The sequence below is a fragment of the Zosterops lateralis genome, assembly GCF_965231275.1.
Source record: "Zosterops lateralis genome assembly, chromosome: 3".
Taxonomy (NCBI): Eukaryota; Metazoa; Chordata; class Aves; order Passeriformes; family Zosteropidae; genus Zosterops; species Zosterops lateralis.
Window position 1 is genome coordinate 32,881,336 of NC_139764.1, and position 23,378 is coordinate 32,904,713.

At 36.5% G+C, this 23,378-nt stretch overlaps 1 protein-coding gene across 1 annotated transcript in view; it reads right to left on the bottom strand.

Moving 5' to 3' along the window:
* SMYD3 (SET and MYND domain containing 3) overlaps nucleotides 1–23,378 on the bottom strand; it is a 382,457-nt gene that overhangs the window by 46,779 nt on the left and 312,300 nt on the right. Inside the window, exons 8-9 of the mRNA XM_083857103.1 lie at nucleotides 23,130–23,240; nucleotides 2,342–2,429 (exon numbers count right to left, since the gene is read on the bottom strand). Coding sequence (XP_083713229.1) covers nucleotides 2,342–2,429; nucleotides 23,130–23,240 — 199 coding nt within the window. The remainder of the gene's footprint in view (nucleotides 1–2,341; nucleotides 2,430–23,129; nucleotides 23,241–23,378) is intronic.

Genomic DNA, 23,378 nt, shown 5'->3' on the forward strand with positions numbered 1-23,378 from the left:
TTCACTTAAGTAAGAAAAAATGTAACAAAAAAAAAATTAGACTTATAGCAAGAGAAGTGATAACATTGATTGTATTACAGCCCTTTCCACACAATCAGCTCAAGGAACTCCAGCTGTTATCTTCACAAATTATTGCAAATACTATTCACACTAATCCAGCCATGAATTTAAAGTGTACAATGAGAAACCTGTGATGAAGTAATTAGTCCATCTTGAACATGGGAATATTTACATACTTAAATTTAAGAATGTGACCACCATGGGCCAGGATTTATAGCATGGTTGTTACAAGGCTAAACTAATTATTTGTGAATTGCTCTCATGCCCTTGGATTGAAAGAACCATATAAGGGAAGGAATGTGTTATTATAAAATTGCACCTTAACCTTTATATCTTTGGCAAATATCCATGTATTCTTTACAACTGATTAAGGACAAAAAAAAATAGAAGAATGAGGGATGTTATTTCCACTTGATACAATTTTTGTAGAAAGTACAAACCACTGACATTCTTGAAAGATTACCATTTTAGCTGATGCACAGTATGTCTGCTTTTACTTCTCATTATTCTTCTTTCTTCACTCACTAGCATCGGATAGCAGATGTGCTATATAACAAAATCTCTTGGGACCAAATTTGCAGGTATGTAAAACTGCAAACTACAAAACATGCCATCAGTTGCAACAGTACCAAAGAGCTGCCTGTCCTGCATCTGCTCAGGAGTAGAGGAGGATTGCCCCAAGCAGCTCTAACTGTAAATTCAGCATTACAACACTGCACCAGTTACAATCAGTAGGTCAGAGTGTGAGAGTCACTAACTTTCTTAATTGTAGAAACCATTGGTTTAATTCGTTAATAAAAAAAATTACATTTGCAGGAACTAATAACTGTGTGCCTCAGTCTGCCAGGAAGGTTTTCTAGTCATTATTGGCAAGTGGATAAAAGCCAAGTTCCCTCTTCAATACTGCACTCACCACTGCATGTCAGTTTACACTGTTATTGTGGTGCAGTGGAAGGAAAGATGACACATTTCAAATAGTGCATGACTGAGAACAGAAGCTGAACAGACAAGAAAAATAGATTTTTCCAACCAGTCTTAATACCTTTTATTACTATGCATTTGATTAATTTTTAAGTATCAGTTAAATCAGTAATCTTAATTAAAGACACTTGCAAAATACATTAATGCAATTTCTCCTGCAATTAAATAGAGGCACATTAAATAGGACCAGTCTTCTGACTGCACAGTTTAAGAACTATTGCAACTTCAAGTTGCCTATCTATAATTTAACAAACAGGTTGAAATGTGGGCCTTGAAGATCTATTTCAGTACTGTCTGTTTCAATCCACTGACTACAGAAGAACTTAAAACAAACTAGAAACTATGTGAGATTAAAACAAGGTGAGATGATTTTTGCCAAAAAATTGATCTCTCTGAATTAGAAAGATACAAACTCAGTGTAATGGGTTGGGGTTTTGTTACGGTATAAATTGCCATCAATTCTTTCCAGCCTGGAATACCACTATGTATACTTGTTTTTTGTGCTGCTAAAAAGGAGTACTGGAAGATTAAATTCTTTCTAGCCTGAGAGAAAGCCCATGTTCCTGAAAATGGTAAGGCATCTTGCCACAATAGGCCAAATTCCCAGTCAGGGAAATTCCATTGAATACACCAAGATAAGAGAGAGATCAATAAACCTGTACTATTCTAGTAAAAATCTCCACCTCTCTTCTGCTCATCTTTTCTTGGTTGCTGCTGTTCACTAATTTCTTTAATTGGATTGAATATCTACATGACAGCCATTAGACTCCAGTTCTGTTTATTAGTGCAAGATCATTTCATTCAATTTGTTTAATTATCAATTATTATTATACATTATTATATCTTTTTATAATGATGCTATAATATCTGCTGTGAACCTGTCTGTGATTATTTCCTTGTTATTGTCATTGCTGTGCAAAGAATGAGAACCCGTAAATTTCACACTGAGAGTAATGCAACAAAGAATTTACAACATTCGAAATTAAGCTTTCTTTCATTTAGAAGTGGATTTATATGAAATGGTGGGCTGTGATAGCAGAAATCTAAATCAGAGCCAAAATATCCCTTCACATCCTTAGTAGTTACTATCCCTGCCTTGAAGCAGTTCCATTCCAAGTAATCAGAGACTATATTATTAATACAATTAAGAATTTTACACATTTTCAACATCAATGAATTTTAAAAAATTACAATAAAAAGAATGTAAATGTAAGGAAACTAATCTCAAGAGACGAACTACATACTACAGGGATCTTTCCACAGCTGAATGACAGACTGTAACCTGCCACTGAAAGGATACCTTCTTTTGATTTTGGATATCTCACTTCATTTACAGCATCTTTGACTTCTTTCCAGGCATGCTCTTCGCCGGCCAATTTCTCAGCATCCTGGTTGATGGAAACAAATGCATATAATGAGAAAAACAGTAAAATGAGAATATGCCGTAATGATAAAAAACAGAGTAAAAGGATTTCACTGTTAAAAGCTACTTGTAGAGACTGTATTGCTATTTTTGTGAGCACAAAAAAACCCCCTTTTCACCTGGAATTCATACTCACCCTGTTTTTATAAGCAAATGAGATTATATAAGAAAAATGAATGCAAACTTGGAAACATTAAACACTCAAATCAGATATTAAATTTGCAACAAGGACTATGATCAACCAGAAGAAAAGAAATAATAGCATGTTTTTACTATCAAAATGCTTTGAGGAGATCAATTTCTTTCAAAGACCTGCTACCTAAGACTTCCCTTAAGCACACTGTAGAAAGGATTTAGCAAATAATTTTGATTAACCACATGGTGATTATAGAGACAAAGAGTGGGAGTTGAGCTTCATCCATTATAATTATAAACATGAGGTGACAGAAGTCTATGACTCAGAAAAAAGCTGAACTTTCATTTAGTAAATCATTACTATTTCTTCCCTAGTCCATTGGATTCTGCAAACAGCTATATTTTCCTATTGCTTTGTCATAAAGAAAGCAAAAATGATTAATGGCTACAGCGGTGAAGAGGAAGTTTCCCATTTCAACTATCTAGCAGTGACTAACTGAACCTTAGGCAAACCCCTTTAAAAAAATGCATTAAAGCATCTACAGATGCAGTTAAGCATCTTGTGGGATTTCCAAAAGCATCTAGTTCTTCAATTTCCATTGCTACAGAACTTAAATACTTTTTAAAATCTGGCCTGTAATGCACTGCAGTTCATTACCACTCTCTCCTTATAAAAGGCCCTGCTACTTTGCATAAGAGGTTTTTTAAGTGCGAAGTCTTGCAGGAATATTTTAAATTAAGTTCCAGAAAGATCAGCCTTCAGCAGAGGTAGAGGCCTGCAGAGGAACATAGAAAGTGTTAAAATCTAACCAAGCACTTTGTACCCAACAGATGCTCCCCAGGAATCACAGAAGTACCTCCACTGAAAAGCCCATAATCTATAACTGCTTAGAATTGCATCATTTTCTTATTCCACTGCTCCCCATTTGTCATAAATTCCGAAAAAAAAAAATTATAGCGAGAAGCAGCACTCAGTTTCACATTTAATTTGCAGTTTTGTCTTTCCATCTGCTTCATGAAACAGCAGACCTCTGCAGATTCCTGGGATGATTAAATCAAGATTAAATCAAGGCTGTTCTCAGCTGCCCTACCCTTCTATAGGGCCTTACAAGGAGGGTAGCCTGACCCCACCGCATTTTGAACATAAACTTCCCCTACAATCAGTTCTCTGATCAAAATGATCACCTGGAAATAATTTTGTGTAGAGCTTAATTTGCCACCAGCAAGCATAAGGTGAATGTTGGGACAAACCAGCTCATCCCACAGAAATTTAATCAACACAGTGAATGAACCTGCTTTGCAGTAGATGGACACTGAATCTCTTACTGCCAATGTAACCTGTACTGATTTTATGGGACTGCATCTACTTCTGAACATAGCCAGTTAACCCAAAACAATCTCTTTAAAATGCCTTCATGGATCAAGTGCTGCTCACTGACTGATCTAAAAAATAAATCCAGCCTATGAGATACTAATAATGATGTCTGCTAAAACTTCCATTTAAGGAGCTACCAAACCAGAAAAACTGTTTTAAGTTATCTTTTCTCACTAGTCCAAGTATCATTCAGAGTGTTTCTCTATCATGTTGTAAGCCTAGCAACTAAAACCTCAGAAGGAGGAATTGAGAGAGATTTTTAAGTGAAAGAAGGAAAACAACTATGCAGCAAGGGAAAAAACTTAGGGCTCAATTTGCACATAGCAAGACTGATGGATGAATGACTAAAGTGTTCACTCAGATGGGATTAATCTTTGTCTTGTGCAGCTTTTTGAGTGACTGTTGTTTTCTAGCATTTAATTAGCGGCATAAAAGCAGGGCAAGGTTGGGGTTTCCAACCTTCACACTAGTGCATAGGGTTAAGTCAACAGGGGCGTCATAACCAGGTAGAGAATAGAGATGTCTGTTGCACCAATAATCTCCCAGCCCTCTCTGGATTTACAGACTTTATACCTTTTGTATGAGAGTTAAGGACAGAGGGAGCTGGGCAGGATGCCCAGCTCTGGGAAAGATTTAACTCACAGGTTTCAATGAGACATTTTCTGTATTCTCAAGATGAGGCATTTTACAGCTAACACGAGAACAAGCAAAGCTAATGCTAGCTTGGCATTTTACACTTCCACTGTTCTTCATCAGATTTCCATACATCAAAGAAGTTCTATCTCTTCCTAAACACTCTAGTTCAAAGTATGGAGCCTGTTTTCAAACAGGGGCTGCAAACAACCAGGAGAGGTTGTCACTGGCAACACTGCCTTCCAGCCTAATGAGCTTTCTACAGGTAAGTTGTTTCTCTCCCTCGGAAAACACCTCGAAAGTGTTTTGCAGTATGATTTGCATCATGCGGTATGATTAAGCCACCTAAAAAAACAAAGCTGCCTTGGACTGGAATTATGAAAATAATTGACATAATTAAAAGTTAAACTGAATGGTTTAGTTCAATCTAAGAGCATGGCAATAACAGCTACAGGAGATACAGCATTCTGTGGAGTAACACCCTTTCAAAGCATCTCTTTTGAGAACATGTTCCAGTCAAACCTCCAGGTGTGCAGAGCTGCCAACAATAAAGACAGACTTTTTCCATTTATAGAAAAGAACACCAGCTGAAGAAAAAAAAGAGGCTTTTGAAAAAGAAGGAAGACCTGGAAATTTCTGCCTAATTATTTTCCTTATTTCTAACTCTGACACTAAACACAAGAGTTTGCTTCTCAGAATAACAAAATATTTTTGTCTTGGTCCAAAAAAATAATTAGACCAGATAATCTAGTCACAAAGCATTACCAAAAGAGAGAGAAATAAGAAAAACTGGAGGGTATCTGATGAGGATTGTAATCTGTTTAAAGATTGGTCAAATAAAAAATGATCTGCAGTTCTAGATTTAAGTGATAGGAAGTTTTATTATAAAAGCATCCTCTCCTGAAACACGTCCAGACATCAGACACCACAGAAATAAGCATTTGAAAACAATTACATTCCTCTAGTATTCTCTAGTTCCATTCTCTAGTATTTCTATCTAAGAAATACTTCTCTACCTATCTTTTCTGCTATTTGAGTGTCCTGAACACATTCCATCCTAAATGGAACTCTCCTTAGAAAGGAGTGTAATTGACAAAGTACAGATAAAATGCTTCTCTTTCCTTCCATTTCCTTAACACCAATCCTCTTCCCCCAGTTAGTCATCTGTTTCTTACACTTCCTAAAAGTGCTCCCTGCACCATTGCCCTCTCTCCAAAAGAGCTCCCACAGTCCTACCACTGCTCATCTGTTATGCACTGCACCTCCAAAACTCTCCTGACCATTGGAAAGATTGATTAAGGACTAGTTCGCCTTTCACATTTAGGTCACAGTATAGTTACAAGAGATGGATTTTCAGTCCTTTCTTCGAAGTTCATCTTTCTCCTTCTCATAGGTGGAGGTAGAGAAACAAGCCTAACATTGTCCTCAGAGAGGAAACCATGATGCACTCCTCACCTCCCTTCAGAGAAGACAGAAGTGGTGGCTGGAAAATCCAAATGATAAATAACCCCTATACCTCTTTTTCTCCTTCCCAGCCTTCCTCCTATTTGAAGTATGTCCAAGGGCATCTCCATTATATGCCTATTTTCAATATTCAGGTATCCAGTCCCACACAGGCAGAAATAAGCAAAACTTTGTAAGAGGTATCGGATTTTCAGGCTACCCTGAGACAAGTGGAAAAGGACTGAAGTTTTTCCTGACCAGTATCTGCTCTTCTAAATATACAAACGGATTAAAAGAGTGCGATGTAACCACTGTTTTTGCAAGACTGAAAAAATCACAGTAAATAATTTTTTTTTCCTGAACACAAAATCTATTACTAAATACTACTACTAATAATAATCTTGTGTGACAGCAGCAGATAACCCTGTTCTCTCTTTTTTTGTGGAAGCTTTAACTTTTAAGTTTTCTGAACTGTAATACTTTAAAAAGCTGTGGACATCTCAAATACCTAGACATTTCATAGAAATTGTTGTCAATTGCTTATGATTTGCCTAATTTTAAAAAATTTCTAAAAATTTAAGCAACTACAGATGTGCACCTGAACAGAACAGAGGAGGTCATATACATTTAAAATAGAGCACGACATGTAGAACAAATCTCTGATACATTGTACTCTGAAAGCAAAAATAATGATTTTCTATTTTTTAATTCTATCTAAAAGTGCAGGTGCTACTGAATGTTTGTTTCCAGTAAACTCCATAATTCAGTATTTTAAGCTAGACAGTAAAGAAAAGCATTAAATGAGTAAAGACACTGCACATCTTCTGAAGTTTCTCTTTCAGAAAGATGAAGAAAAATGACAGTGAGAAAATGCAATATGCAAGCTGTGATACTGCAGCTATACTAAATTTCTGACATGAGTTCTTCAGAGCAAAAAGGGCATGAGGGTCTGCCAGGCAATCACAGGTGCAGGCAGCTACAGACACAGCAAAAGAAAGCACACTTGAGTGCTTTCCCAAAATAGCTATGAAACGTTTTCTGGATAAAGTTTAAACTCAGAATCAAAGACTTCTCATCTCTTGTTCTGAGGGCTGTGGTTTACAGGAGCCTACAGCTTCAGTTGAGGATTCATTCACTTTCAGTCTTGTGAATGTACTTCATCAGGAACTACCAGTATGTGAAATCATCAGTGCACGAGCCTGTCATGATTCAAGATTTACAGGTGATTTCTGAAGTTTTAAAAGCTCCCTTGCCCTGCTCTATGAAAAATAACACAAAGTTCACAAACACCAGTTTGTCCATCCTTTGCAACTCACCAGAAGCCTTGTGTTTTCTGTCACTCTGAAAAGAGTGGCTGGGACACATGGCAATTCCAAAGGTACTCTATTTGCAGACACAAAAACAATGTTTTGCTCCCTGTAAAGCTATTGGGACAGGGTGAACTTCAACTTCTGAACGAATTGAATTTGTACTTTTTATTTCTGAATTCTCAGAGTAAAATAAGACACAGTAGAGGTGGATGCCATATTGAATCTGTGCAGTACATTGCTCAAGATTAGGCAGGTTGCATTCTCTCACACAATCAATACCAGCTCTTCATGGATTACTGACTCTGGTGTCTGGAAGTGCATAAGAACTCCACAGGCTAGTAGCACTCTAAATTGTATAGGTATTGGAAAATTTAGCAGTTCTTCACACCATTCATGTTTAAGTGCTCTACTTAGTCATTGAGATCAAGATGAAAATTTCCCCAGACCCTGCATACAAATAGTACAAAAAGACAAACACCTTCACAGAGCAGTATGAATAACCTTCCCTTAACATTATCCAACTTAGCTACAACATGACTATATTTGCCCAGAAATTTAAAAGTGATGTGAAAAACAGCTGTGGGAAATCTATTAAAATGAGATGCTTTCAATAAAGAGAAAATGAAGATCAGCAAATCTATTTTAAGAAGTCAGTTTAATTTAAGAAAATTAAATGGGACTAAGATAAGTCCACCTTAGGTTTAATTAAGACAAACTATTAGGTAAGAGGAGCAAAGAGACAAACAAGTCTTAACCCCTATAGTTGCAAGTCCAATATGCGTCATGTCCACAATTTTGCACAATGGAAAATAGTAATTGCATTTTTGTTAGTCATATTCCATTTTTCTTCACTGCAATCCCATTTCAACTATTAATTTCTGTGATTTTTTTTAGACACATACATTTTTAAACAGCCTTTTCTAAGATCACTACATCTGTATTTTGTATGATATACGGACAACTTCATAAATGTTTTATAGTGAAGAAAATTGACATTCTTCCTACTGACTCCCCTGTTATATAGATTCAAGGGTCACATTAGCCTTCTTTGCCAGAGGAAAACACAGTGTTTCCCTTTTCTGTTCAGACACCCACGCTGAGATTCATTTGATCAAATGTAGATATTTGGGGCCACCTTCCATATGAGAAAGAAACACTCTCTGGGTGCAATTTTTATTATCTTAAATAATAAATACTCAGATGAGTAACAAAGCGTGTTTATTCTTCATTTTATCCATAAAGAGAGTCTAGAGCAACTAGCTCAGGTGATGACATTTATCCTGTAGCTGTCGGAGATTTAGTGAAATAAACCGTAGCTGTTGGTCCCCCTTTCAGATGTAGAACATGTGCTCCACCTTTGCAGTGGTGGTGCATTATATTTCAACAAGTCTAATTTACCAACAATTCCAGTTACTCTGTATTATTTACCTGTTCTCAGAAATGTTTATTATTCTCTCAGTCTTTGTCATCCATTGATTTTACTAGCAATGATTTTGCAATTATTTCCACTTAATTCATGAAAATGCTGTGTACTGTACAAACAGGTGTTGTGGTGTACATTTTGGATTTCCTAAAGTTTTGTATGGGTTTTGTTATGTTTAATTATCTGTTTAAAACAGTTTGTCCCTACTATACCCTATTCCCAACTCCCTGTGGCCTGTCTCTAATGATAGACAGGTTTCCCACTCCCCTTTTTTGTCCCCAAATAGCGCTGCCAATGTCCCCTTTTCCTGTCACTCCCCTCTATCCCCTAACTTGTCTCTGGGTGTTGCCTTGCCCTGGAAACACCCCCGATAGATAAGGGGTGACCCGAGCCTGAGAGCCTCACTCTCTCTCTCCACACGTGAGGTCCGAGACTGAATAAACCATTTGTCTCCCACATGAGAGTCTGTTCCTTTTTCCAGCCGTGACCATGTTTCTGTCTGCGGTTCGGACCCACAGATATCACGATTTTATGGTTCTCTAATGAGCAAAGCTAGCTGGTGAAAGAGCTCAGAAGAAACCATAAACAGGGTTATTATGGACACACTTTGGAATTATTTGGTGTAGGAGCATCCGTGGACAGCAGGGAGAAGGAACTCCGCAGACCTGAGATATTCTAGAAACACATGGTTTTATTGCAAGGGTCGTGGGTAAAAGGGCTTTGCCTTCAGCCACAAGCCTCAGCTGAAGGGAAGCCCCAAAGAGAGGAAGAGAGAGAGAGGAGGTATGAGGTAAGGGAGATAGAGGGGTAAGGGAGGTAAGGGAGCTGAGAGAGCTGGGGCAGGTAAGAGGGCAGGGGTCAGAGTGGTGAGAGCGAGAAGACCTTGTTACAATACATTATATCTCCTTTTGTGTTGAATATTCTAATTTACAGTGACCAACCGGCGTGAGATACAAAACCTACAAACTTTGCATGTAGCCTATGAGAACTACTATATTACCACATCATCCTAAATTCTAAACTCTAAAGACTACTCTCCTTATCAACTTTTTCCCTGATGCCTTGGCAGGGTGGAGAGAGGCTGCATTCTTGGGTCCTTTTGTTTTCTATCCCTCAACCTAACTCCAGCTAATCACCGTTTTCCTGCCTGCCATGATCACATCTCAAATTTGCCCTTCATTTCTATTTCACTCTCAGGTTTTATATCTCCAGTGTTTCTTACCAGGCAATCATATCCGCAAGCTCTTCCTGTCCCATCTTTCTCAACAATTTGGTAAGCATTATATATAACTGATTATTATGGTGATTTAATAAAAGTGTGTTGTCAGAACAACCTTTAGAGTGTATATATATTTAGGGTGTGCATATATATAAATTCCTGTAGTAAGAGAAAATACACCAAAAAAAGCTCAAAATTTTCATTAGCCTTGAACATCAGAGCCCAACAGAACTTCTTTAAGCCCAATAATGATCACAGATCAAGAGTTGTTATTAGAGCTTTTCTGTTTTACATCCACTCTTTGTGATAAAAATCTCAACAAATATTACAGGCAATATTTTCTCTCTTAACAAGCAGTATAAAAGGATGCTAGGCTACTTAGCAAGAAAGCAAGACAGTATCTAAAGACAGGTCTATCAAAATATAATCAATACACAAGGCTAAGCAGCTAAACTACATCATAGCATCTTGCTACCTGGAGACTCCTCAAATGAAAGGCACATGTATTCAATGCATTCTGAAATCATCTCAGTAAAGTGTAGGTCATTCTGGTTGCTGAGCAAAACTTTTACCATATATTTTTTTAAACTAGGTATCTTAGATACTACTATTCTTTTTGGAGTCATAACTGCACAGGGGCTACCTTTGTGTCAAACACAGCTCAGGTCCCTGTGAATGACAGACCCTTTGCAGGCACAAGACCTCAGTGCCTACCCCAAGTCAGGATGATAAAGCAACAGGAATGAGTTTTGCGTCTGTAACAGCACTGGCTTTATAAACTTCCCTGTGTCAGGAGCTTAGGGCTGACTGCACATTTCCCATCCAAGCTGCGTAAGTTACAAGCAGAAATAAAAATTGATTAGACAGTGGGAAAAGCAGTAACATAAGTTCACTATTTATCAACTCATAAAAAAACAGAAGTGAGGAAAAAGCAAAGGAAATTACTTACAGCTAAGCATGAGTGAAAGAGCACCTTATGCCAGATCACCCAAAAATCTTGTCTCATTTGTAATTCCATTGTAATTTCCATCATCAGCACAAAAATAAACCCTGGGTGTAGTTCATTTACCTGAGCTGGGATACTGTTCAGCCTAATCCCTAGCAACAGTGAGACTGGCATCTCAGAGACTTAGACATTACACATTTGTTAAGGCAATCTCTAGGTCTCTCTTAGAACACAAACTGACAGCTACAAAGCAAATCTTCTTTATTCCTTAATTCTGCAACCTGTGGAGATATGGAGTGTCACTGAGTGCATTTAGTGGCTCAGAAGAGATCTGTAGGTCCAAAATCCTCAGAATTTTCACTTATTCACAACGTGTAATCCAATCCACATTCATCAGTTCACTGAAATATGCACTTAAATTTAAAGGCATATATAAATCCCATTTAAGTTAATATCTATGCTATGCTATAAATGACTAAATACTTCACTAAGTAGAAATGTAGCTACTAGAGAAGTTCAATATATGCTTCAGTGATCTGAAGAACTTGTGCTCATTGAATTATTGGTTCTTACTGATTGACATTAATTTAGGTACCATTTTTGAACACTAACATCCAAACAATTTAATATCTTAATGCATGAGATACCACATGACAAAATTGTAGTTATAATATTTCTGGTTTTTTAATGTATACTGCAAAGTAAAATAAATAGTACTTCCTTCAGCATATACTTTCTGAATGAATGGCTGTAAAACATAGGAAGTTGATTGCTTAGAAAATAACATGCAACATGATTAAGATCATAGTTGATCAATCCACTCTACACCTTAAAATATTTGCTAGATCTCAAAATTCCTAGAGCACTGATAAAAACTGGTTGCCTAACTCACTAGTATGCTTCTTGAATACTTAGCATCAATACTCAAATCCACACACTCCAGTCTCCAAGTTTTTTAAGGTCATGAATAAAGGAGTTTGAATTTATTTTTTACAACTGTAGCTCCTTGAGCAAGTACAATACCTGGAATTTTCTCCTCTAGAATTTTACCAACATATTTGACTGCTGACTACATTAATATTTGTTTAATATAATCAAAGAAGAGGTTTTCAAATACTTTAAAAATATTATATTAGTGTTTTATTAATTTCCAGAAATTCTTTGAAGAGTTATTGTTGACTATCCCCTAACTAACACCAATTTAAACCATAAAGGTTCTTCCAGGGTTTAAGAGAAGCAGCCAGAAACACTCTATACAGCAAATGAATGCTTGAATCAGTTTCCAATACCTTCCTAGTACTCTGTTCTTCTGATTCAATAATACGAACAATTTAGTAATTTTCACCAAAAATAGGAAAGAAAGTGAAAAGGACATTTTCTAAAATGTCATAATGTCATGGAAACTACTACAAGGCCCTTGAATATTTCTCAGGACCCTTATTTACTGTTTGGATAGCTACCATGCAGCTGGCTCCTGCTGACTGTCAGTGTTAGAAGTAAGTACATGCCTCAGCAATGTAATTTGGATGGGCCAAGGTGGCTCAAAGAAAGGAGAGGTAGCCTACATTACAAAATGTGTAGTGATAATCAGACATCTTGACTTAAAGCAACTGTTTATAGGGCCTGATGCAACAACATAATTTGGTAATACATAATCTACACTGGATTTCCAATTTTCTGAAACAGTTCACAGTACCAGTAATCTATTTCTCTATGTCCTGATAAGTACTCTCCTCTTAGTACTTCACTCATTGCTTGAAAACAGACAAACTGTTATAAAATATTTTTCCCAGTCAGATGGATGAGTGCTGAAAAAAAAAAGCTACCTCAACACTCTATTTTTAACATTTCTTTTGCAGGGTTTGGGGCAGGGGAGAAGCAGCTCACTTCACATGGACCCCCACCTTCATTAACCAAATACAGTGTAGTAGCTGCAGAACTTCACAGTATCTTTTTCCACAATGCAAAAGGTCTATAGATTAAAACTACTGTATTATTAGACAGTACCTGGAATCACATCTAAAGGTCTCAAAGCTCAGAAGGATTCCATTTGTGCATGGGAATGATGCAAGCTTTACATAAAGCCATATACTAGAAATACTTCAAGAATAAAAATTTTGTTGTTGAGGTATTGTCAAAGGAAGTGCAGGACCTTTACTTTCTACCCAACACTAAGACAAAGATTCATCCCATAATCAATATGATGCAGCAACATATTTTTCTTAATGATGGTGTTCAGATATCTTGGGTAGAATTGTGACACACTGTTTTACCACAGTCCCCAGTTCAAATCACTGCTTATGGTATAATCAACAGCTTTCATAAAATACACTGAGCAATCCCATGGAAAACAGCAGGACATTCTGCAGTGGGTCAAAAAAATTACACAATCCTCTGCTGTAACTCTCTGGAGTTAGAAGGCTGGAGTACATACAGCCTTCTGAAGCCTGACATCTTTTACACACAGAAAATGTCATGTCTTAGAACAGACCTCACAAATTCAAAATTTATAACTACAGCTTTAGTTATTGCATTGTTTGACATTAATTAAATTATGGCAAGAAGCTGATACGGCACATTGCTTATCATAGCAATTTTTCAAGCCAAAGCATTTAGTCTGCAGTTTTACAGTCTCAAAAGTCAAAGGCTTCCTTGTTATTCAAATGAACTCTTGCTTTAATACACCTCTGAGAATATTAGTTAAGGACTGGAACTGATTTAGGCACTGAAGAGCATGATTCTGTCTTTCTCAGCCTACGGTGCTTCCTATAAATTCAGCCAGAACCTCAAACTTTGAATTATGACACTGTCAAAAAGCAATTAGAACGAAGTTGTGACACCTGAAGATCTCACCACAGGATTCTAAATCAGTCAATCAATCTTTGAAAAATAAAATTTGGCTTGCAAAGAGTGTCTAAAAGTTTAGAGGCAGCTAGCAGGAAAGGCATCTCTCTTAATTTAAATAAGCCTAGAGTGAAAGATGCACTTTCACAATGTGGCATGGGAAATAGTAATGCGAGTCATTCTAGTAAGTTTCATACTGAGATATACTAAAGAACAACTCATCCTTTTTAATGTTAATTGTATAATGGGCATTTCAGTATCTCATTTATGGAGAGAGATATGAAATAGGGCTTCACATTACTTAACAAAGGTCACAAAACAAATAGCAGTAAAAGAAAACAACCCCCACCATGTACTGGATGTGGAACATATTGTTCATGAAATAGGAAAATCTTTAAAATTGTCCTTGCACGTTGCATGTATGTACCTCTGCACATACCTATGCATACAACACTGCTTTCCCCGTTCAGACCTATGTTTGTCCAGTGTAGGTACACATCCACTACACCACAAAAAGCCATCAGAGTGTAATTGTTCACAGAATATGCTGTTCTTCCAAGAGAGGGAATGGTTCAGTTCATAGATTTAATGTAGGGTACATTACCAGATTAAAATCAGGACTACTAGATTAAACTTTTCCCAGACTTTTTAAAGCTGTTATTGACCCATATAGGGTAAAACCATGATCATACTTATGGGCCCACTGTGCACAAACCTGCTTAAAATAACTAGTCATTATTCCTCTCCTCTGATTGGAATTTTCAGAAAACCAGGACAACAGGCACTGCAATGAAGCTAATCTTTACCAAACATTTACATCTACTGTATTTGTAGTATTTATTTGTAGTGATTTCCGGGCATTGTATGGATAGTAAGCGATCTCAGAAAAAAATACACTGTATTTTTTAATATAGTGTATTTTTTAAATTTTAAAATTTTCTACATATAAGAAAGGTAAGATTTATCAGGTGGTTTTATTTTATTTTTATTTTTTTTTCCTAAGAAAAACAAAATAAAAGACAAATTGCAGAACATCACAGAGTATATAATATACAATCAGAGTGGCATTAAGAACCAGAAATTTGGAGTATGCAGAAAGCATATTCAGAATCTGAAAAGAAAGGTGCAGAATGCACTGATATGAAGGAGAATCATATGAACCACAGTTGAAAACATTTATTCAGAATGAAAAAGGTTCCTATGGAGTAGTACTGGGTGATGTCTTCAAGGCGATGTCTTCAAGGCAATATCTTCAAGAAGGAATGAGTTCAAGATGACAAAGCTGTAGCTGAAACTACTTGAAGATGGCATATTGCAAAAAAATTTCAGTGAGCTAATAAAATTGTTTTCTGTTTTAAGTAACTCACAAATTTGCTGATAAATGGTACTTTTCCACCTTCTTTTCTTCCTCCATGTTGGTGTGATTCCAGATTGTTTCTAGACTTTACTGTTGCTATTATTTACAAAACTGGCAGTATGAGAATCACAGTTATACTGTCTTGCAGCTTTTTAGACTGCACAGAGTAAAAAGAGTATTTATCCCAAAAGCTGAGTCTAAGAGCAGATAAAACAATAAAATGTAGGGATCAAAATACACAGTATGCCCACAAAGGCTGACTTTATGGTCAGCCCATATAATTTTGCTGTCCTGGGTTAGGTCTTTAAAGGTAAATGATAAACAGCTTTACTGTGAGAAAAGATTTAGCTTACATCCAGAGAAGCAGTGAGAAAAAGGTATGTCCACTCACTCTCTTCTACTTTTTCTTTAAAATTCACAGCTCTTTAAAACATACACTTGGAAACAAAAGATCCAAGCTCCTATTTCTACTTGATTTGGAACAGGAATCTAGAAGAAAGATACAGTGCACATCCTGGACTCACCTGAATCTCACCCATTGCCTGAAGGACTAAGAGAGCTGTGGGTTTCTTTTACCCCATAGGGTCTGCCTAATACTTAGAAAAAATGTCATTCTGGCTCTGATGTAGATATTATTTTGCCCAAAGTGAACGACCTTCAACCAGAAAGATTTTTGTATCCAGAAAAATCAAACCTCAGTCAGTCCAGAAATCTGCAGTTTAAATTTGCAACATTCTTTTTGTTTTTTTCTTAAATGATTTATGGGATCTGAATTAAAACCTATGATATTTCAATCAAATTACCTAATTAACAGGATTTTAAAAGACTGAACACTCTGCAAAATTGAAAAAAAGTGACCGATAAATAGATGGAGAAAAGGCATCCAAAATCGAGATTATTCCCTATGGTACTACTGTTATTAGAAACCACCTTGACAGGCTGAAACATAAAAGACCTTATAGAAACCTCAGTGAAAGAGATTTCAGAGATTGAAGCTCAGATAATGCAATGACTGGCTTCAATACATATTCAGGGAAAAAAAAGTCTCTCCAAAATCATCTCAGGAAAAGGGGTTTGGAAAGTGATTTGTCTCATCTAGCCTTATTTTTAAATTACTGCTGTTTCTCCCTGAATATTCTGTTTATTTTAGATTGCTAATCCAGAGTGAGACTTTTCTTATTTTCTGCTTGTCATTCAGTAGAGACCAAATAATGACAGCTATAGGAATGACAACATCTGAAAAAAGAAATTAGAATTAGTAGTAGCTAATTCTAACATTCCCAACAAAGCTTGACATCCAGAAAGGATGGATCCAGAAGGATCCAGGTGCTTAAATGTAGCTGCAACAGCCTAAAAAGGTGATGAGAATGCCCTCTCTTCCCTTGGCAAAAAAGTGTTTCTCCTTAAAACATCTGCCAAAAGATTTAAGTCTCCTGTTAGATGGCTGGGTTTGAAAGGAATGAGATTCTGCTCCCCTCAGATGAGCAGAAAGCCAGACTCCCAGGAGGGTGCCACACTCCCAACTTCTATGTTTGCTTTAAATATGAACTCGATGGACCAAACCGATACAGGTTGCCCTATTAAGGCAATGGACCAAACTGATAAGGTTGCCCTATTCTCCTGAAAAGGCAAAGAATTTACATACATCTTTCAACTCATGGTTATTTAAAAGAAGAGTCAGATCTTTTCCATGACCTTGACAACCCAAGTGAGCTCCAGCTGGATGCTGCCAAGTGGTGACCAGAGCACACTGAGGCAGTCCCAAAGCAACGGGGATAGGCAAGTTGTCATGGAAAAATGATCACAGTGCATTTGTCACTGTCTTTGGAACTGCACTTTAGTGGAAAAAAATTACAATGTTGAAAGATGGAAGGAGCCTCAGAAGTCATGTAAGAAATGCTAAGAAGCTGAGACATGATGCCTTTGTTAATGAACAAGAGATCCCATAAATTAGAATAGGCTGCCTTGTTTTTTACTGTCATTTTTGGCACTAGAAAAATAAAAGCCCTCTGTCCTTGGCTGTTTGGAAATCCATCCCAAGAGGGTAAAATCCTCTGAAAGAAACAGAAGAGTGTTAGTCTGACTGCTGGATTTCAGGAATGAATCCAGGGTTTATGTCACTATCAAATGCCTTGCCAGAGGGAAGAAATAGCCAGCCACCTATGGAGACAAACAGCATTGTGTCCCAGAGAGCTCCAGTTACTGACACTGACTTTTGTAGGCACTGGTTGTACTGACATTGGGCTGCAAGAGTAGGTGGGTGAAATGTGACTAATCTCTGGCTCAATGTCATCCTGTAGTTTCCTTCAAAGGCAATTCTAGTGGCAAACCAATAAATAAAGAGGAGGAATGAATGATTTCTACAATTAACTATTGCAAACTCCGTATTTTGATAGGAAACGAATTAAACCAGGATGCTGTTGGAACACAATCCTGATAATTTTTATTTTTTTTAACACACTGTTTGGTACGTTGGTACTTAGCAAGTTTTTTAGAATCATGACTAGAGAAACAGATGCTCCTAGTTTTTTCTTTGCTTTGATCAAAGGGTTTTATGTTCAGTTAGCTGTAAAAAGAAACTTGTTTTCAACAATCATATTTAATCATTGCTTCCCAGGCTTCATTTTTTAAATTAATTTGTAGGTCTCATCTTTCATATTGCACTTGAGAAACTTAGTGAGAACGTAAATGTCTAAAAATAAATATTAGGAAAACTGGGATACAAACTTATGGAACTTATGAAACAATCCAGCAATTTAAGAAGGCACTTCTTAACATATAATTTTGTGTTTCCTGCATCCTAAATATATGATCCCTGAGGGAGGGGTGACATTTTTGTACTAACACCAGTACAGTGATCTTGCAGGAAGCCTTTATATCCTAATTAAAAACAACAGTCAATAGTAATACTCTTCATGTAACAATGGTCTGTAATTTAAGCATATATTCTTCAAAGGTATTGCTGAGAGCAAACATGAAGATCAAAGGTGAAAATACTGTATAATGTATCTTTGGCTGTATTCAAGGGTCTTTCAGGAAACCTGGTGAGGGAAATCAACCACAGACATGCTGTAGTAACTTACTTACATTCAATTTACTTACACTGGATGAAGTTCTAAACTACAGTTGTGTTGTTCCCTCTGCTAGAAAATGCATGTCAAAACTTCAGATTCAGGAACTTATTGGAGAGGGTGGAGAGGGCAGTTTATAACAGAGCTGGTGGATGTATGTAATAACAGGTAAAGAATTGCAGGTGGTATTTTTATGTAGAGGTTGATAGCTTCTCTGCTGTTCAGGTACCCTGATTTGGAGAGCCCTTGAGTTGGAAACTGGACTTGTGATTTTCTCTACCAGGATTCAGGCTGCAATATAAGTAAGTACTTTTTGCAAAGCAAAACAAAAAAGATTAAAGGAATAACATGCTTACTGGCGTTATGTTGTTATTAACTTTGGCAACTCTCAAACACCGGTCAAATATAAAAATGATTCAGAGTCAAGTCCATTACTTTTGACCTTGTAATAAATAAAAGCTTTCCAAAAACCAAGCTAGACTAAAATATTAAATCCCGGCTCCAGAAGAGAAAGACGACTCACAACAAAGCCATTCTATAAGCACAAATGTCTCTGAAATCCTTGGCTAAAGATGTACAACATGAACAATTCTCTGGCTCATGACTGTGGAAAAAACTGTTCTTCATTTAAAATGTTTGTCATCAATGTAAACCCATCTTTAATTATAATTAATGTAAGGGGCTTTTATGTGCTGGAATAATATGTTGCCAAGAGTTCAGTTTGGCACACATTCCTGAATTACAGTGGAGATTGATCTTAAAATGGAGCAAAGCTCCATTTTAATGTGTAAAGCTGTCAAAGATACAATGAACTGAAGACAATACAGTAGCTATAACTTAAAGTATTGACAGACAGGAAGTATGTGTGACTTTTAGGAAGACATGTTTCTCCCCTCCTTTAGTTCCTGATTTTTTTTTTTTTAACTTTGGAAAAAAAGTCTTGTTTAGATTTGTAGCTGGTGCCATTTAATTTGTCAGGAACTTAACCACCAAAAAGTTCACCTCAATCTTATCTTAACCAGTGTACAGTGGTGTATTTCTACTTTCCAGGCTGCTTGACCAGTTGCTAAAAGACATTGACCAGCATTATAGTATGTCCTTAGAATTAAAATGCAACTCACACTGAGGCTCAGGCACCAAAAATTATTTAACACCCCCAGCTCAGCTATTAACACTGCTTGCTTCTATGTTTTCTCATCCTTGATAGCAGCTATGCACCTAGATTATTCCATGGCTGTGCTCACAGCTGGAGAGGAGGATAAAGACCTACTACTGTATAGCAAAGATTCACTTGAAGTCGTTTCACCAGCAGTGACCAGTGAGGAACATTTCTTCCCATTTTGCATGCAGTGCCACTGTGACTGCTCAGCCATGGAACTCTTCCCTTGGTCTGGGGCTGTGTGTGCTCACACTGATAGCTGGTGTACATCAGTTGATGCTAAACTTCAGTAACTTTGGCTTCAGCAAGGCTCCCTGTGGTTGGGCTGCAGCCCCTTTCATGATACTTGAAAATGTAGCCTTTGCCATATTGGAGTCTCAAATCCTGACAATCGTGCAAGGGAACTGTGAATATCCAGGCAATGCTGTAACTGCACTCTGCTTATCCATGTCAGCCAGCACAGAAATGTAATCATGTCAGCCTTGATTTTGTGTCCATATATATTTCATGAAGCAGCAAAATTTATCTCACCAAACTTTATCCATCTAAAGAGAGGGCAATTTGCTTGAAGGCATTCCTTTAACCTCTTTTATCTGTTCCAATTTCCATAGATTTCTACTAAAGACAGTATGAATGAGCTGCTTGTTTTTGCTTTTGGTATGGGGGAGGCACAAAGCACACAAATAAACCCCAAACCATTCTGCTTCAAGGAATTATTCTCATTTAAACAAATCCATCACATAAAGCTAAAAGACCTTAGAAAATACAGCATATTTCTTTATTGTCCTTTGAGCACTAGAATACTCAGCAGAAGTATAAATTGCTATAAATTATCTTCTCATTGCATTTGTAGAGACTTTGAACAAACCAGAGCTTCACAGAACATCCATAAAAATGATCCCCAGTACAGACAGGCAGATCTGTTTTCTAGTCAAAAACCTGTTGAGCTCCAACTGAAATGGTAGCTTCCTACCAATTATGAAAAATAAGGGTTGGATCTTAGAAAATGCAAAGGTTGCTCTTGAATAAAACAAATTTCCCAAGGTCACTTGCAGTCAGTAACTGACTTGAGAACAGAAACTTGATACCATCTTTCTTTTTCACTAAGGCATTTAACACTAAATTGAACAAGTCTTTAAAAAATACAGCAGGAAGCATAAATTTCATTGATAATTATCTTGCCAAGTATTTTTATAAATATGAAAAAATAAGGATGCATGTAACTAAGTGCAAATAAACATAAGGTTTATGAACCCTTTATATAAACTTGTAACACATATTTCCCAAAGGATTTCCCAAAGGATCACTTTTAAAACATTTCAAAAGATGTAGAATAAAAAGCTACAGTGCAAATCACTTGACTTAAAACTTTACTATAAATTGATGTGTGTATCTTGAGAGCTTTTCCTAGTATATGTTCAGCAGCTCACAAACACACTCAGAAAGACTGGAGTAACACTAACTCTATTAGTATTTGTGTAACTGTCTATAAATGCAATTTCAAAAAGGAGTCTAGCTTTTTTTGATGAGATGACTGCAACTGAAAAAAAAAATCCCCAACACACAAGAACTTACTTGAATAGATAAAGTATTTCTGGAATTTGCATTTTTTCACCTATAAGAAAGACACATGAGATGAATTGCTGTTGACTAAACTATCTTTTTTTCTGCAAAACAATGTTGTAATATGGGAATTTACTATTAGCTGACTATATTGATTCACAATACTGACTCTGCCACTCTCTCTTGACGACCCAAAGTTACAGCTGTTGCCTACTCTATTGACAAAGATTTTGCTCTTTAAAAGTTTTCTATGATGACTTGGAAATTTGTCTCAGTATTAGGGATATTTCAACAGAGATGTTTTGAGTAATTTTATCAACTTTAAGCATTTAAATCTAGACATTTTGTTTGTTAAAAACCCCAAATTTCCAAAAATATTATCTCCTGCTGTACCTGCAGTGTTACATGACTCTCAGCTTACTAGCAGTGACTGAGATAAATGGGAAAAAAAATCCGAAAAACAAGCTAGTCATGTAGAGATTTTACAAATTCAGTTGTCACAGAGAAATGAAACCCAATACTATGAGGACTGCTGCAGATAACATTTAATCACCCTAAACTGAAGCTGAGGATAAAGACATCTTCTTCACAGGCATTAACAGACCAAAGTGCAACACGGATTCTAACCTTCACAGACCTCTCTATATGGTAACAATCAGACAACCACAGAATTTCAGAATGCAGTCACAAAGAGCTTTCCAAACTTTTTACATTATCATCCTTACAGAAACTTCATGAAAGGGCAAAAAAAAAAAAAAAAATCTATACAATATGAATTCAAATGACAATTCTATTTCCAAAATTAAAAAAAAAAAAAAAACAAACCATGAATTAATTTTAACCTGCGTTTGAGAGTACTGCTTTCATTAATATATGTGCATATAATTTCACTACAGTATTTTTTGATGTTATATGCTGATTCTTACAATGACATATACACCAGCCTGAGGATATTATTTCCTAAAACATTCCACATGCTGAATGGCCTTTACACCACTTGCCTATCCTTTCACAAACTGTTAAGTGATCCTTGAAGACTCTTTAGCCTGCTTATTTTTCTTAATCATCACTGCATCTGTGTGGATGCCATTTACCCAAATTTAATCCACGATTTCACGGCACTTGAATGACCATCTTTAAAAGAAAGACAAAAAGAGGTCTTCACTTCACTGTCTCTGAGTAGAATTGCAGCAGCTTTTATCAGGCACAGAATGCCAACACAGACAGGAAGTAATTTAGCATTATGTCATAAGCTTGAAATTTTCTGTCCTCTCTTTTTTGAATTGCCTACTGATGAACTAAAGCATATGTTACAGTTTAAACTTTGGGGGGTTCTTTTTCTGGTTTTGGTTTTTTGGGGTTTTTTTTCTTTTTTTTTTTTTTTTCTTTTTCCTCTGCAGCAATTATTTCATGAATCATACCACGCTTCTTGGAATTACATTTTCATCAATACCTTCCTTACTATTTCTAATCTTGCAGGAACACATTTAACTATGGCAGGTGACTCACTCCAAACAGGCATTTATGAAAATAAGAACAACTGTACATATAACAAAAGAGACTAAGTGCATAAACTGCTGTGAAGCCAGCCTCATTTTGCCTATTCTATTTAATCTCTCATCAGGCTCTGAGACAAATTTATTGTGCAAAGGTTGTATAAATATGAAGCAAAGCAGGGTATAATCAAATCAGGCTAGGCCAAACCCTAGTAAGAGATCACACTGAACAGAAGTTTATTTACTACAACCACTGATCTGCTACTCCAAGAACTTGTGATGTAACTGAGCATAAAAATGACAAAGTCAGGCAAGGATGGTCACCATTCTTTCTAATAGCTGCTGAACAAGCTTGGTAGTTCTTGAAAATTACTGGTGCAGGTGTTTGGCAAAACTAATTCAACATTATTTTGAGGATAAGCACAACTGTCCTGTAGTATCAGACAACTGGTTTCAGTTGAAGCCCCAAGATTATTCTTTTAAATAGAAAAATGCCAACATTTCCCACTTTTCTTTCATTCAGAGTTGCCTTTCATAGCAACAAAACCGCAATGAGGGCAGAGGCAATTTTCTTCCCTATTCTGGCTACTCAATTAGTAGCAAAAGATAAAGATACAACAAGGAAGGAAAGCTGTTGAAAGACCTTGGAAAAATCTGTTTCACTGGCAAGGAATTTCTTCTCTCAACCTACCTTCTCTTGATTCTGGCAGAGAAGACAATCACATTCAAAGCAATACTGGCGCACCAGCTGCTTTTGGCGTTCCCTGGTGGGCACCAGTGATTCAACGTAGCTGATGGTGAGCTGTATGCAGTAAAAAAAAAAAAAAAAAAAAAAAAAAAAAAAGTTAGTATATTTTACAAAAATCCATATGGATTTTTTGGATACAACATTTTCCCTAGCACAAAATAAAATGCTAACATTATTTTCTAGAAGAAATTG